This window comes from Aythya marila, assembly GCF_965140915.1.
Source record: "Aythya marila genome assembly, chromosome: 11".
Taxonomy (NCBI): Eukaryota; Metazoa; Chordata; class Aves; order Anseriformes; family Anatidae; genus Aythya; species Aythya marila.
The window spans coordinates 14,593,184-14,610,153 of NC_139052.1; the positions used below are offsets into that span (position 1 = coordinate 14,593,184).

The 16,970-nt window shown below is 41.8% G+C and overlaps 1 protein-coding gene across 1 annotated transcript in view; it reads right to left on the reverse strand.

The window, feature by feature from the left end:
• AGBL1 (AGBL carboxypeptidase 1) overlaps positions 1-16,970 on the reverse strand; it is a gene marked incomplete at its 5' end in the record, with an annotated part of 297,365 nt that overhangs the window by 81,493 nt on the left and 198,902 nt on the right. The window contains one exon of the mRNA XM_082769379.1: positions 10,908-11,068. Within this exon, the coding sequence (XP_082625505.1) occupies positions 10,908-11,068 (161 nt within the window). The remainder of the gene's footprint in view (positions 1-10,907; positions 11,069-16,970) is intronic.

The following is a 16,970-nucleotide window of genomic DNA, read 5'->3' on the forward strand; positions in this document are numbered from 1 at the left end:
AATTCTGAAGTACAGAGTGTGATGTAAAAACTTGTTGGGCAGGCTAGACAGAACAAACAGATTAGACAGAGAAATAGATAGAGAACAGATGCTTTCTATTCTTCCCCTTATTCTTCATTTCTGATGATACTGCCCTGATAGCAGAATCTTTTTCTGGCATTCAGCTGCTTCTATTGCTTATTCTGCCTTCCAACTCCAAATCCTCTTACTCTTTTTGAAATAGGGATTTAAGGTAGTAACTAACTGTTAACGCTTAATAGGAAACCATTATGGTTTAACTGGTGAATAGTATGCAATAGATAAAGCTGCTGATTATGTACTTCTAAATGGTTAAAGACGTATGTGAAAATCTAACCGTAAAGCCTGTTTCTGTTACTTTGAAAATGAAACTCAACCGTCCAGAAATTAGCTTTTCATCCACTTGAAAAATAAAAGTTTTACCAAGAACAAACGGAAGTCAGAATGGGAGATGGAGCCATTCAGCAGGAAACTCCAACTGCATCGTGGGGAGAATACAGAGAGGGAATATTGCCCTAACAGCTGCAAAGGGAAAGTTTTTCTTCTTTCCTCTTCCACTGTTCAGAGCCTGCCTCTCCCCCAGCCCATGCCCTGGCACATTGGCTTTGCTCAGCACTTGTGGCAGCTGCCTGAGCTCTTAGCATCCACCCATGGGAGCAGAAAGAAGCCATGACTGAAATGATAGGGCCTTTGGGATAGGAAAACATCACAACAAGCTAGTTTTTTATGTTTGCGTTGGCCACTGCATTCCAATCTAATTCTTTCAGAGCTACAGCTTTCTATAGAGTTCTGCTAACTGACCTCACCTAGCATCAATCCTTCCCCCTCCTCTACCACCACCCCACATCACAGGTCCATCTACGCTTTTCCAGGCCAGAATCAGTCCCGTAGCTCTCACATTGCACCGTGACAGCGATGAGAAACCGTCAGTGCTCTGCCCTCCAACCACTGGTTGAGTGATGTGTTTGTCCTGCTCTGATCTGAGCTGATGCGGCCTTACCACAAGCACTGTGTGCAGTTTTGGGCACCACAGTAGAAAAATCTATGACAGAGTGTCCAAAAGGAGGGCTACAAAGATGGTGAAGGGCCTAGAGGGCAAGACATAGGAGAAGCAGCTCAGATTACTTGGTTTGTTCAACCCAGAGAGGAGGAAACTGAGGAGAGGCCTCATGGCGGCCTGCAGCTCCCTCACGAGGGGAGCGGAGGGGCAGGTGCTGAGCTCTGATCGCTGGGGACCATGACAGGACCTGAGGGGACACCATGGAGCTGGGACAGGGGAGGGTCAGGCTGGGTGTGAGGGAAAGGTTCTGCACCCAGAAGGAGTGGTCAGGCACAGTAATTCTCACTAATTCTTTTCCGCAACATTACATTTAGCCTATACATCCTAATAAATCCATATGGTTTCTGACAGGATATAACGAATCGTTACAGCCAACAGGGACTGGCTTATGCATTTGTATCTCCATGTGTATGTGCTCATCCACAGTGGTACATGCATGTTCTGGGCCTTGAAACAACAACCTGCACACATTTATCTTATGTCTCACATGATAGCTCTGCCACGTCTCTCTCTCCAGTATCTCGTGTGGCAGCAAGCGTCAGGGTCTGCGTGAGTCACAGACACAATGCACTGAACAGCCAGAGCCTCTGACAGAATATACAATAGAGCGGAGATGTCTGTGGAGGTGGCTTTGGAGTACTTTAAAAATGCTGTTCAAGTGCCGACTTTCACCTCCAAATGTGACACTTTGCTCACCCACCCACTTCACTTACAGGCTATGTGCTCCTTTTACAGTAACTCACCAGCTTTAATTACGAATTTCTGCCTTTTCTACCCTTTTAACTGTTTAGTTTCTCATTTGTCTTGCTAAATGATTTTTTTTTTTCTTTGGACATGCTCCTAGGTAGCAGTTGCATACTGTCACCACAGTACAAGAGGCCTGGTCAGACTCTCATTTGCAGGCTGGGCACCAAACCAAAAGAACCTGCAACAAGCTTTTGCCTCGAAAGCAGAAATCTCTTACATTCACTTTGCAGAGAAAGGATGAAGAGATGGAGACACAATGTGCCTAGGAATATCATTATAGCAGAACCATTTGGCTCTCCTTCACTCTTATGGCCTGAGTAACTTAAATCGGTAATGAACTTCTGACCTGGAGAAAAACTGGATCCCACTGGTGGTTTTACAGGGGTTTCAGCACCTTTTATTATTATACCTTGCCCATGACAGGAAATATTCACTTTAAACAATAGTAAGGTACGTGACACTGCCACCTTCAATGCGGTGTAGCGCTATGAGGCTTTGATGCTAGTGATGGGTAAAACTCTACCTGGTTTCACAGATACCTGGCATTCATTTCAGTTTGCTTCTAAATTCTGTGATGCTTGGATATCAGAGCCCCTACTATTTGGGTCCAAGAGGTAAGGACTCTAAATGGTGAAGTGTTCAATCCAGATAAACCAGATAAAGCCTTTAGTTCCTGTGATCTACATCCCATTACTAATTCTCCAGAACACTGGAAAGCAAAGTCCATTTTCACCTTCAACCAGTGTAATTTTCCGTTACATAGTGTGATCCTCAAGAGACTCTTTTGGGACTTGTGGACGGATTAATTAAAGGTCACCTCAAGTGACAATTGCCAGAAAGAGAACAACTCATCAGAGGAAAAATACACCACTTCCACTAAAACATGCTTCCATCTGAGGGGCTGGAAGTGCATTTTGCCTAACTACCATCCTTGTTACTCACCCCATTGCTTCACCTGCCCTACTACAGTGTTCATCATTATGAAATGCATGCCAGTTCTGTTTTTCACAAGGCAGAAGCTCTTTTGGGAATCATTTGGGAAAGTACCACATGGAAACAATACGATAATAAGAGCCTTGGACTTCCCTTATCACTTAACCATGTTTCCCACCGGCCCAAAGGCACAAGGATTGACACTATAGTTGAAAGCAAAGGACAGAGATCACCACAGTTGCACTAAATTGCCTCCTTCTGCTATGATGACAGAGACCCAAATGTAATGCAGCTGGAGCTTCAGCCACTGCTGAAGGTTATATGTTATATGTATATATGTTATACATTATATGTATACATATAACCTATATAATGCTATATAGAATCTCCTAACCCTACCTCTTAAACATTAGATCCATGGTATATTCAGTCTGAAATCCCTCCTCCAGCTGCATTCAAAATGACCAATAGTCTAAATAGACCAATCTTCCCACAATTCTTTGTGCCCTTCCAGAAAAGACCATCTATCCTGTTCCAGTGTCAGCACTATCCTGGTCTATAAAGGTCACCTCAGAGGAAAGTGGATGTCCCTCATAATCCATTCCTTTGCGGGACACTTCAGCAATCAGCTTTATTATTCTATCCCAACATGTGAAGGGACCCAATGGCTTTCATATTTCAAGTTAGATTTTAAGGGAAAGGACTGCACCACAGAAATACAGATGCTCCTAATCAATATGAAAATGTCTAATACCAGACAGTACTATACCAATACGCCTCACAGAAAGGGCAATGCAGAGCCCATTTGTTCTGCTGGATATATACAAGTTCATTATCTGTACTCTAGTCAGATCTGTACGTGTATAGTAATTTGAATAACCTCAGACAGATATGATAGCAAGTAGTCCTTTTGTGCATATTTGAAGTTTTTTCTATGATTTCTTTCTCTGCCTTTCACTCTTTTCCTCTCATTCCTTTCTGCTGCCATTTAAATTGCTATTATTAGCTATTAAATGATAAATTAATTACCTCTGAAATAAGCATGAATAATTATTCCCAGTCTGGCATAGCTGGGGCTGGCATTTGATAACAATCAACAAAAGCTGTGCAGCTCCCAAGGTATTTCATAATAATCATAATAAAAATCAATAGAGGGAAAACAGGGACAGCTCTAGAAAGTGTTAATGAAAAGTTGCTGAATTACAGTGGCTCACCTGTGCACAGCTACATAAAAGCCTTCTGAATACCAAATGCATTCATTATAGGCTGTATTGCTTGGCTGAACCTCCAAAGAATTCGCTGGGCTCGGATTCTCACACTAACAAAGAAAAGATGCTGAAGAGGCTGGATGAGAAGGATGAAGGGATGGATAGGAGAAAGTTCACATTCTTACTTGGAAAACATGATTATCAAGGTATACAGGGACAGTAAAATCTGAAGCCTGTAATACATCCAAACCCAAAACCTGAGTTTTTTCCTTCCAATAGCAGGGACTTCCAGGTTTTAGGTCAGACCCTGGAGGGCAAGGTACCACCACTCTTTTGCACCATCTGTAAGAAAGATCATTGTAGAGTATTAGAAGACAACTACAGTTCAGTATTACTGAAACTCCTTACAGTGATATGGTGATATGAAACCACATCAGAACCTAGCTTCAGTTACTCTTATAGCTGATGCATTGTGTTGATGTTAAACGTTACTATGTGCCCATTAAAGTGTTATAAGAAATACATTAGAAACTCCTTTTGTCCCATGTTCTACACCACCAATATGACAAAGCGTGGCAAACATGACACTTGGTTTATTTAGCTAAATGCATCTCCTTGGCACTTCTTGCTCAGGCATCCAAATATAGAAATACCACATCCAGAGATGTTCATAAAGCAGTAGAAATTTTAAATTCCTTTACCAGCAATAAAATCTGTGACTAAGCTTAAAAAACAAACAAAAACATCAACAAAAAAAAAAAAAAACAGTATCAATAAGCAACCTCCTCTCCTGAAAGCTGGCACAAGATATTTAACATCTACAGATGATCAAGGTAAAAAAAAAAAAAAAGTCCCAAATCTTTACTTAAAGAAAAATGAGCATTCAATCAAACGGAAGTCTGAACCAAAACTGTCAAATAAGTCCTGCTGTTACATTCCCCAAGGAGTTAGATTCACAACCTCATGAAAGAACACTTTCAACTTCATGCATGTGTCAGAGGACTCCTCAGAGTCCAACTGCCCAGTTTGCCTCAGGGAACCAGATGCCATGGCTGCTGGAACACCCTAACTGCGAGGTGACGGGGCATTTTGTTGGGTGAAGCACTGTCTTGCGCTCAAACCTTTCAGCTGAAATTTGTTCCAGTTTACTTAATAAAAACAGACAAAATGCAACAAGGAATTAAATCCACATTCACCTGTAATTAGAGGAAGACATACGCTATCAGGCAAGGGAGCCATTTGCCATCACTGCACAGAAGTATCATGCTGCATTTCTGCTGTTCAAAGATGTCAGAAATGCCTGAAATGAAGCAAACGTGCTTTGTTCCATCTGTATTATTTTGCTGTTTGAACTTTCCTCTTTCTTGTTTGCTTCATGTCCAAAAATTCACTCTAGTTTGATCTGAATGGCATTTCGGCCACATAGCTTAAAAGATGAGTGGACTTGCTTGCACAGCCATAATCAGGGGAGGGTGAATTAGAGTGCAAGGATGGGAAATCCAACATTTCAATACCATCCAGGATCATGATGGTGCATCAATGCACTATAGAAGAAGAGCAAGCACAGTTCCAAATGATCTGCTAATCCTTCTTGTCAATTCTTGGATTTGCCATCCACTCACCAAGCAATCTAACTCTTCTCAGTGTATGGAAGATGAAAAGATTACATCCGGACAAAGAGCCAGAATAGTGATTAAGCTTCCTGCTTTTGATTAATATCAGAGCTAGGCATATTTGCCATCTGGGATGGAGAAGGATTTGGCTCTGCTCAAGAAATGTAAGAAATGAGAAAGAAACACAAGAGATGTATAATATCTGAGTCAGCAGAAAATTCTTAATGACTCCTGAAAGGTCTGTCTCAATATGTACATGTACCATGTGTCTCCTGAACAAACTGATACAACCGCTGCAGTGCAAAACACTCCCAAGCACAACCTGGAGGGCAGAGGAGAAGAGAATGAAGGAATATACTATCCATTCAAAACGTGAGGAAGAAGGGGAAGACACCTTTAATGAGAAGATGCTCTCGCTTTCTTAAACCTGTTTTAAGTGAACAAACAGTCACTTCCCATCTTCTTTCTGGCCATGACAAATGTGAAGTTACCTGGACAGCATTGACTTAAAACCTAATCGCTTTTACAGCAAATGAGGCATGAAACCTATTATCAAAACACATGATGTCTGAAGTACATGCTGGCGTTTCACTTTCCCAGCAGAGAGCTTCTGAATGCCTGAATTGACTACAAGGCGTGGTGGCAGGCTGGAAACGCAAAATTAGTGGTTCCTCCTGAAGCATGGCAAATGCTTGTGAGGCCAGCTTGTGCCTTTGGGAGAGGGCAGAATAAAATGTCTGTATGAGCATCTGATACATTACTTTGTTTTCTGAAGAAGGCTGTTAAAGACCAGAAAACTCTCCACACATTTGGCCTTTGACCTTGGCAGAGTGGTCCTTAAGACTGACCCTGTTGCACGGAGGTGGAAAAAGGGCTATTTGATGCAGAAAAACTCCTATATAACACTTGTGAAGAGCAAAAATAAATAAAATAAACAAACTACTAAGTTCTTAAGGTTTTGTGAAACATGAGGGTGATAATGCTTGAACAAATGTCCCAGGAACACAGGATGCTAATTAAAAGCTGGCTAATACCTTAAAAAATTTAATCACTAGAGGGGCAGAATTTTGCTAGGATTATCAAAAGTTTGTTCCAGTCCCAAGGGCATTTATTCATTTGAAGTTTTCAGGACGTCATATGGATGTTTTTGGAAACACTTAGATAGCCACTTGGTTTTGTCGTCATTCAATAAATGTTGAGAAGCAACATATTAGATACCAATAACCTTTTGAGCATTGGTTCCAGGACCCTGTAAGCACAACATTTATATAGCATTTACATTAGATCAATTCAGAAGTCCCTTAACTGGATTTTCCCTTGATTTAATCAGGTACAACATTCGGTAGGAAGCACATAGGAACTTTCTGTGGAGAGATAATATCTGAATAACAGGCCTGGAATTTACTACAGAGGTTTCACAGTTAAAGCACTTCAGGTATGACGCAGATGAGCACTTCCAGGTGGTCCAGAAATCCTATATCACTGCAGTACCAGTGGCAATAATTTCAGGAGTTACCTGTTCGTCTCTAAGGCAGGCTTAAGAAGGACATATATGTCACCTGGTAACTAGGTGGAACTTGGAATAGTCCTTGAACGTGCCTAGTTTGTATCTAGCCCTTGAGCTTTGATGACACACAGGGAGAAAGGAGCTCTTCCTGCAGCCGTCACACCTTACGGTTGTAATTTATATAATGCATGTACTGTATTTTATACTTCCTCCAACTTTTTGCATGTTTATGAGACAGCTGCCACATAGAACTGCTGCAGACCAGTGACAAATAGCTGTTGGGCCAACTTCATGATGTCTAAGGATTTCTGGGTCTTAGGGGAAATACTCTACTGTTCTACTAGTGGTGTAGGCCCAGTGATGGAAGTTCAGCCCCCTCTACTTATCCTCAGACTCAGATACTTTACTACTCTGCCTCTGCTGGGAACTTATTCCATTTGCCCTACTCACGCTTGTGAATGACTTCCATTTACTCTTCATACTAGACTGAAGAATGCATGGGTCAGGAAGAAATTCTTGCCCATGTATCAAACTGTATTTAGTTAGGTCTGCTAAAGGTTTTGTACACCTTTCTTTGGCTCATTGGAGACTGTGTCTGAACACTATGGACCAGATCTGATGTGAGAAATATCCCATTCACACAGGAGGACCAGTCACTTCAGACCAGTTATTTTCCTGACAGCTATTACCTTGCTCTGATTTATTGACCACTGATTCTGAAAGAACTGTATAAAGGTCACAGCGGACAGTTTATTCCAGGGAAGCAGGGAGGGTCCAGCCTGCATCTTCACCTCCTTCACAGCAGTAGTGAAAGAGTAAGGCTACGAAATACTCAGAGCAGAGAGAGCCTGAAGAGGAAAAGTAAAAGACACATGCAGTTATAAACCTTGACAGGTGAAAATGTTTGCTGTTGGAAGGAGATGCTGAAATGCCAAGTCAATGACACGCACACCAGACACCAGGGCAAAAGAGAGACAAATGCAGGGCATGAACTGTGGGGATTTCACAACAGAAGGGACCTCTGGCTCCATAGGTTGTGATCTATGTACCTTTGCAATGAGACATTTCATCTGGGAGCCAGCTCTATTCAGTGCTGGATTAACTTTTCATTCCATTGCTTGACCTGTCACCCAGAGTACTACAGAGATGGGCACTGAGAAATACATATTTAGGAAACACATTAGATTGAGATAGACATATTTAACATAAGCACTGTGCAATACATCACACTGCTCACATCTGTAGCGATCAGTGCAATTTCATCCTATTTCCACAAAACAAAACCCTACCAATGAATAAAGATTGTATTTTCATCAAGGTTGAGCAATAGCAATTATTTTCTTTTGACACTGCTAGTAGGACAGTCTTTGTGACACACTTTATTTTGCCAGAAAAGCATTATCTACAATCAGAGCTAATGCTTCCCACTTCAACATCTATGAATAATATTTCCTGGGATCAGGGTTGTACAGACTGTTGGAAAAGGGTTTACCTTCAGGGTGTTAAAAAACACCTCTGCTCACAATATAAAGCACACAAGAAAGAAATCCCACAAGGTACCCACCTAGATTGATCCTGTGTTGCATGTGCAGGCCCCAGGTCTAACTCTGCTTTGGCAAAGGTACAAAATAAATTGGGTATTTCTATCCACGTTTACTCACACTTTCATAAGAAGAAAATATAGAAAGGATTCAAAGATGCCATGCATTTTTGTGATAACCATAGAAGACAGCAGAGCTGGGTTTAAACTACAGACACTTCATTCTCCTTAAACCCACAAAGACGGCACCAGCCTAGAAAAAAACAGAGTATAATTTCCACTGACGTAATGATACGCCACCTTAAGCTGCAAGGCTCTGGTGACTTCCTTGTGCTACCTAAAAGAGCAAGATTGGTCTTTGTCTTTACAGAGTAAGATTAGACTGTGTGGAACCCCACAGCTCCCTCCAGATAAATGTTTTTATGGAGAATCATTTTTTACTTAAAAGTCTGTGTCTTATTTTATTTCAAAGTCTGAGTTGAGAGAGAGGCCTGGACATAGCTGCCCTCCTGCCCATACCAACGTGCTCTCTGTATTCTGCATTCTTGCATTGGTTCCAGTAGGCCTCCTATTCCCTCTAAAATCAAATTACGCAATTCTTTTGGTGAGTCTCATAGAAACCCAGAGGCAAAATATTAATTTTCTGAATCAGAATCAATAGACTACACAATCATTTTCAATGAATTATTTATCAAAAAAACAGAATATGCTAGCAAGCCCCTTGGTCCCTGTGTCTCTCTTTCCCCAGCCTCACGCAACAAGCTCCTGCAATATGGCATATCTCTAGATAGGATTAAACAATGCAACTGTTTACCTGTTCTGCAAATGGTAACTAATTGCACTTAACCCACCAAAACTCCATAGATCTGCAATTTTACCCAGGGGAGTGAAAATGAACAAGTAACTGTCACATTGCCTTTCAACAGTGGCATTACATCCCTGGATGACACTTATGCTGGGGAAAGTTGAAGGGACAGAAGGTTTTGCTTTCAGTCACCATGGCCACATTTGGAACACTATGGGAGCTTTATAGGTATTTGGAGGTTTGTTGATTTTAAAAGTATTGGTAACTAGAGAGTTTCTTACTACTATTTTGGTACAGGTCCATTACCACACGATACTGGGAAAAAATTAGAGGAATGCCTAATAGTATGAAACCAAACAAATCAAATAGTAACAGAAAACTACACAGATCAGGGAAAGGCCTCACTGAGCTAGTGTGACTGGGTGGCTTTTTATCACTGTCTAGGGCTAATCAAGGTTCAATATTTTCCTTCCCAGAAGAGACATTATTTTATGCAAAGGCTCTTCCAGCTCTAGTTCAAAAGACTTTGATTTATATCTCAAATCCAAACACCTGGCCAGTAGTTCTCTCTATTGACACACCAACGATTTGTTGGATGGATGTCCGCAGCCCTGAAATTGTTTAGGATACATGCTAATTGCTTCATTTATGTGTTCATACGTTCAAGTGAGCACAGCTATACCAAAGGAATGTCTCTATTTTTCAGGCCTCTTTCTTCATTGTCCCTCATAAACATTAAAAACCGTGAACAAGCTTGTAAGAATGGTTTCCGGCATGAAGAACAGGTGGTGGTAATGTCAGTTAAGTATTCCTGCAGGGAGAAGACTGGAAGCTTGCTATAAATTATAGGGGCATTTCTGCAACTGAAAAACTTGCTTTTCATTGATGAAGCTTGAAGCACTCTTTGATGACAAACCCACTGGGAAGCTTCAAATCATATCACATCACTAAGTTTTCTTTCTCCATTTGTCTTGGAAAAACATTATTACAAGCATATGTGCTTGCACATAGCACTAACGAGAATGCTCTAGAAAGGGTATATACATTTCCACTTCATCACCAATTCAAGCTGAAGAGTCCCATATTCTGACATTTATCCAGGCCAAAGTCCCCATATATTTATACTATGGCAAATTGAGTTGCATAAATCCCTAAAGGAAGCTAAGAAATGAATTTTGCAATTTAGAAAAACACCTCCTCAATGATCAGTAGGATACTGACTTCATCACATGCATCAAGATAGTCACCAACCTGTGTTCTAAATGTATGTAGGATTCAGTACAGTGTGAAGAGGAATATCTGTGAGAATCCTTGCTGAATCAGGCCTATAATTTCTAAATCATGTCATCAAATTCCATTACTAATCTGCAATATTTGTTCCCTGCCTATAGCCCTTAGAGAATGTCTTCCCTGTAAGAGATTGTCTCCATGGAAGATCTCCCAGAGGAGAACCCTCTGAATAATACCATCACTGACCTTTGTGCTCGGTCTGTTATCTCCTCATCCAGATCCAGCAGGAGCGCTGCCTGGTCCATCACCTTCTTGCTGCAGGGCAAGGATTTGAGATGCAGAATGAGCAGAGCAAGGCAAAACTTGCTTCCCATCTCCTCCAACTCTTGAGTCCCCAGCTGCAGGCCCTGGTGGAGAAAAAGCAGGACGGTTCATTGCTGAGTGTGCAAGTTGCAGGTGTTAGGAGACAGTCAGGTTTGCTTTGGAGGACAACTCTTAGTGTTCTTCCTTCCATTCATTCACTTTTGCTATATTTCCCCTAAGCCATTCACAAATTCACTGACAGCATTTGGTCTACAGGAGCTATTCTAAAATAGACCTTATTTTACAAAAGGGGAAACAGAGGCAAATAGGTTAACCACCTAAACTACATTTGCAGAAGTCATCATTGTAAGAATTATACTCAGTCCCCAGGAGGATCCGACTGTAAATCCAGTTTTACAAATGATTAGGTCTCATTTTTTTCTCTCTGTAGAAAAAATCATCTCCCTAAGCAATGGGAAACAAATAGGCTTTATGACTGTAAATACTGGGCAGTGACAGAGATGGAAAAGGAAACTGGGAGAGAAGGAGGGAGGGAAGATCTTTAACAAGTTATGAATTGTTTTTTAAGAAAATCAATTGCAAAGTAATTGCAAACTAACAAACACCTCCAAGGAATTTCTCAGTCTATTAAAAGCTTATGTCTCTCTATCAGAGACAGGCTGAGACAAAGATGCACAAGCAGGGTTTGGATTACTAACATCATCTTTCCAAGGGGACTCCTCCAAGCTGTGGATCCTCACTTGGAACACCCCTGATTACCAAGTCTCTGTGTGTTTTTTCACTAACTACAGATATTACAGACAAACAAAAAAGTAAGACATCAAAGGTCTGCATAGGAGTAATTCAATGTAATTACTGGTAGTTTCATGCAGGCAGCAAGATGGCGAGAGACCAAAAACAACACAGATACACTGAAAAAAAAAAAAAAAAACAACTAAGAAACTGCAAAATCCCTCATCTGTGGCATTTAGTGACCACATCACATGTTGCTCCTTAATGCTATCACATCAGGGGTTGAATCAATTGCTGAACAATTGCTGCTTCTATCAGCCCCGTGCGCTTTTGCAGCACAAGCCATCTCTGCAGCCACCCATTTTCCGACAAGAGCTCCAATCCCATTTCCAAGATTGTTTCCTTAGCAACTGTCACAAGTCCACGCTCGCAGCCCTGGCCCTAGCCACAGGCACAGGGCGTGCTCCACAACAGCATGGCCTGTACCTGACTCTCTACTAGATATTTGTTAGTGGCCATCTTATGGGTAACAGAGCCCATATATTTTCCAGTAATCTATTACAGGGCTGAGCTCTGTCCTCCTGTTTGTTTTTGCTGTGTAACATCACTGCCTTTGTCAAGTTCTCTGGGATCTCAGCCGCTCTGCAGAGCTGTGAGATTGTTTCTGAGCCAACAACCTGCAGGTGGATGGAAGAAAGAAGAGATTTCTCATATTACTGTCTACAATTCTCTTGTAAGCTTTTTTGTACATTTTTGTTACAGACCACAAACTACTTGGACAGGGTGAAAACCACCACTACAACTTGGGTAGGTCTGGCATGTGCAAATATCCAGCATGACAGAAGCCCTATCTGATAACAGATACATTTTCCTATAATAACTATGCTGAAATTCTGCTTCCTTTCTGAGACCCTGCAAGCCAAGCGTGAATATGTTATTATAATGATGGACATGAACAAAATAATGCAGAGCTTGAACTTACACTGAGTGGTTGGACAGCTAGATAAGCACAAGACTGCCTAGAAGAGCATGCAAACAATTGGGAAAACATTGCCTCAGTGCCAGGCAGGGCTGGAGGTCTCTGGCAAACGGACTTCTGCTCTTGGGACAGTCTCCTAAATATTTTTAATAACAGTAAGCAAATCTCTGACACCATTTCTTCTCTTACCCTAATCATCTTTTCTGCAAGCTTTGCCAAGCAAGATTCAGATACAATGAACTACAGCAATTATTAATAATGGTAAGAAAACAGAGAGAGAGGCTTATGGGAAGGAAGTGTCATTAATGCAAAACAATGAGAGTGCTTAGCAGCTCTGCATAGATTCCTAAATGTTTTATTATTTTACTTTAAAAGATAAGATATTTTAGTGTGACAGAGTTACAATTGGCAGGCAGAAGTGGTGACATTTCTGAGCAAAAAATGTCATTTCCACAGCAAAAGAGTTATTCTCTCAGGGGCAAAAAATACAAAGAACATCTTGCAGCTTTCCCTGGGGTGCATCTCAGGGTCCTGCTTCCAAGATCAAGGCAACACACTAAATACCTATCAATTCAGGTGATGCGAATTGTGTCTGTGCTAAAACTCAGCCTGTGGCTTTATGATTCCCTAGGGCTTTATTCAGGATATGAAGAGGCCTTAAGAAACTATGAGCAGAGAAATAATAATAATAAAACTATAATATACCTGAGAAACCTCAGACAGTAACTGCTCATGCACTGGAGTTAGCTGCTGTGTGATGGATCCATATTGCTTTGATAGCAAACAGCTCAGGAGTAACAGCTGGAGACCTCAGTTTGAAGATTACCAGTTAACACACCTTATTCACTTCCAACACAGGCAGACTTTTATCTTTTAATGCAGCTAACTTAGATAATTCCTCCCTCCTCAGCTCCCAGCAGAGGGCGGAGCTGGAGGTGCATAGCTGACTATCATTAAATCGAAGATGTTGACAGAGCTGACATATCAAACCGATGTTATTGACGGCATCTGCCAGCAATGCCAGGAGCACGTGTGCTGGTTAGGATTCAGTCCCACTTGCATTACTCAAAAGCGAAGCTTGGTCTCCAGGCATTTCCCTTGTAGCTCTGCAACACAGAGCTTTAAAACTGTTCAGCTTGTGCTCTTGACTCAGAGTTGTGAAAATATTCTACAAGAGATTAAGAGAGAAGAAGATAACAGTAGAGGTGGTGCACTTTGGTTTGGTTACGAAGCTGGAAGGAAGCACACCTCCATGGCAGTGAAGCTGCATTTTTTTTACACACATGATATGATCTATTTGCCACTGCCGTACAGGAGGAAGCTGCTGTGCCTGATGGCATGTCTTCTGCAGTGTCCTGCCAGTCTGTATTCTCGGTGACCCCATCCTTCTCCCTAGCACAATGCTTTATGGCTCTGTCCTCCTTTGGACACATCTATATGAGCCGTGGAGCACGGTGCGAAGTCTTCCAAGCCAGCAAAATCCAAGCAAATTCTGAAGCAGAAAATGCTGCACCAGAAAGCTGCAGACAAACTCATCAGTCACAATTAGTTTAGGCTCAGAGACACGCTAACAAAGCCATCCTACTTTGATGATCAGCTCATATCTCTGCACAATTTCTGCTCCCTATTACATGAAAGAACCAGTCTGGATCAGCATCAGCTTGGTACAGCACGCTCCACTGCGCAATACAAATGTGCCCAGTGGTCCCGTGGGCCCTCTCATGCAGTCTTTTGCAGGCATAACATTAAGGGATAACCAGTTAATTGTTTTCTGGCTATTATAAAGAATAATAGAGCTAAACAGTTTTTGCTAATCCTTTTTCACTTTTTCATTCCACAGCAGACAGCATGGCAGGAGATGATGCCTATCAACAGTCCAAGATTTGGACATAGACACACATATATATTTATGTTTTATGGGAAGAAACAGATCCCTGAGACGAGCAACATGGATAATCGAATGAAATGGACACTTACTCTACTAGCTCTTGGTCCACTTCAACCAACATATGTCTTGCCTTTTCTGCTAAAAGTGTCTTAGTGTAATGGCTGGGGCAGCAGGGGGCTCACCTGCATCTCCTAATTGACACTGACACAGTAATAGGAAACTGGGGAGGAGGGAGAAAAAAAAAAAAAAAAAAGGCAGCTATTTATTCACTTATCATTTGATCAGGATATTGAGAATACAAATTTTCCCACCCAAAGCTGATGAAATCATACTGGAAAAACAGTCCATTCATACTCAGCGCTGTTGCATCAAATAAATATCCACAACTCAATGTTTCCAGTGTCTCTCAACTTCCCCTGAAAACACAGGCTAAAAGACAATGCGATGGAAAAACTTTATTATTCATTACTCATATGCTTTAAACAATCCCACAGCCAAAGGCAGCAATAGTTTCATAACAATAGATATTGTTGAAGAAGGTGGAAGGACTCCAAAAGTTAAATTAGAAATTTCTCTCTCCACAAGGGTAACTAGAGCTGCAGCAAAACTGGAGTCGAAAGATATTTATAAACACAAGTAGACAAAAGATTTCAGAGCCATCAGTTGTTCCTTGCATTCGGAGAAAGAGGATCTTTGGCACTCGGCATGGTCACCTCTCCCACTTTTCGTCACCGTTCAATCCCTGGGGCAATGGCTTTTCCTTGTAAACTCCCTGCCAGTCAATATACACACACACACATGCAGAGTATTCTCTGCATCCTAATAGCTTTACACATGCACAATGGTTATGCCCTAAGGCTGGGTATAAATAAATTGACAGTCTGTTTTCCCACTAATTCCATCAGCGAGCTCTTCATCAGAATACTGATAGAAACCATTTGGAGGCCGCAGAGGATAAACCAGGCAGCTGAAAGAAACATTTGGTGCCTGGTGTCTGCAGCCTAAATTTTAGCGTTGGACTTGATGATCTTGAGGTCTCTTCCAACCTAGAAATTCTGTGATTCTGTGACCAACCCTGAAAGGTACTGTCCTTTAAACCCCTGGGAACGAATATACACAGATACACACTGGGGAACTGGCTATTTCGACAACTAGGACAGGAGGGAATAAGCCAGGTTTTCTCATGCCCCAGAGAACCCTAAGCAGCAGGTACGGCATGCTAAACAGATGGAGTTGAGGGGATAGGAATTTGGGCCAAATGATTTCAAGGGGATTAAGCAAGCAGAAAAGGCTGAAGATCCGAGGAAAAAAAAAATAAGCTAGCAGGAATTTCTAGAAAGAAAGATGAGAGGGGCTGGAGTTAGAGACAGAAGATAAAAGGACGGGAGAGATAAAAGGATGAGAAAGAGGAAGGGGTTGCTGAGGTCAGTGGATGCTGATACAGAGGAATGGTAACAAGAGGAAAGCTAATGGAAACCTCCACCCCCACCTCACCCTTGGAGAGGTGTGCCTCACTCCGAGTGTTTGTTCTCATTATACCCAGCACTTGGGCTACATGGTGAGGAAACAAGGCCTAGCTTGCCTTGAAGCCTCTCTCAAAACTTTTGCTGAACTTGCCTGGGGTTTTGCATCAGCAGGGACTAAGCAATTTTATTTTATTATTTTCTGTACCCAAGAACATGCTACAGTTTTTATCATTCACCTGGACTCTTTCCCTGACTAAAGATATGGATGTTACAGGCAAGACTGCTCAAGGGATGGAGTGAAGCAGAGCAGAAGGGAGAAAGAGGCCTGACAGGCCTGCTTATGAGAGAAATGGGGATTTAGTAAACAGAAAAACTTCTGGTCAAGTTCTCCAGCAAAACAATTATTTTAATAAGGCGTTCTCCTTTGTGGACAAAAAGGTTACTTGAACTTACTGTGGAGAAGAAGGTTACTTTTCCCTTCTTTCCTTATAACCGCGCTGACCTCTTTTTGTCATGCATTCCCATCTCCACCCCTTCCCTCACAGCATTACCACAGCTGTCTCTTCCCTCCATCCCTCCCCAAATTCTCCTTTTCTGCTCTTTGCTTGGCGTCCTTCTCCCTTCCTTTATCTCCTCCCATAATTGACTCAATATTCAACATATGGTCAGCTGCGTCAGAGCCAAAGAAATTATATCAGCATTGCATTTGCCAACCCCAGATGACCACTTAACTTGGCCGCTTTATCCCTCAACGCTGCTGTCTCATCTTTTACGTCAACATGGAAAACTACCCAGGGCGTGCACAGGGCTGGATCCATCTTCCCAGCACCCTCCCCAAAAGACAGCACACATATAAAGCAGTATTAGTTGGACAAGGAATGCTTCCTTGCCTGTTGGATGCTGTTACACCTGTTCTACTT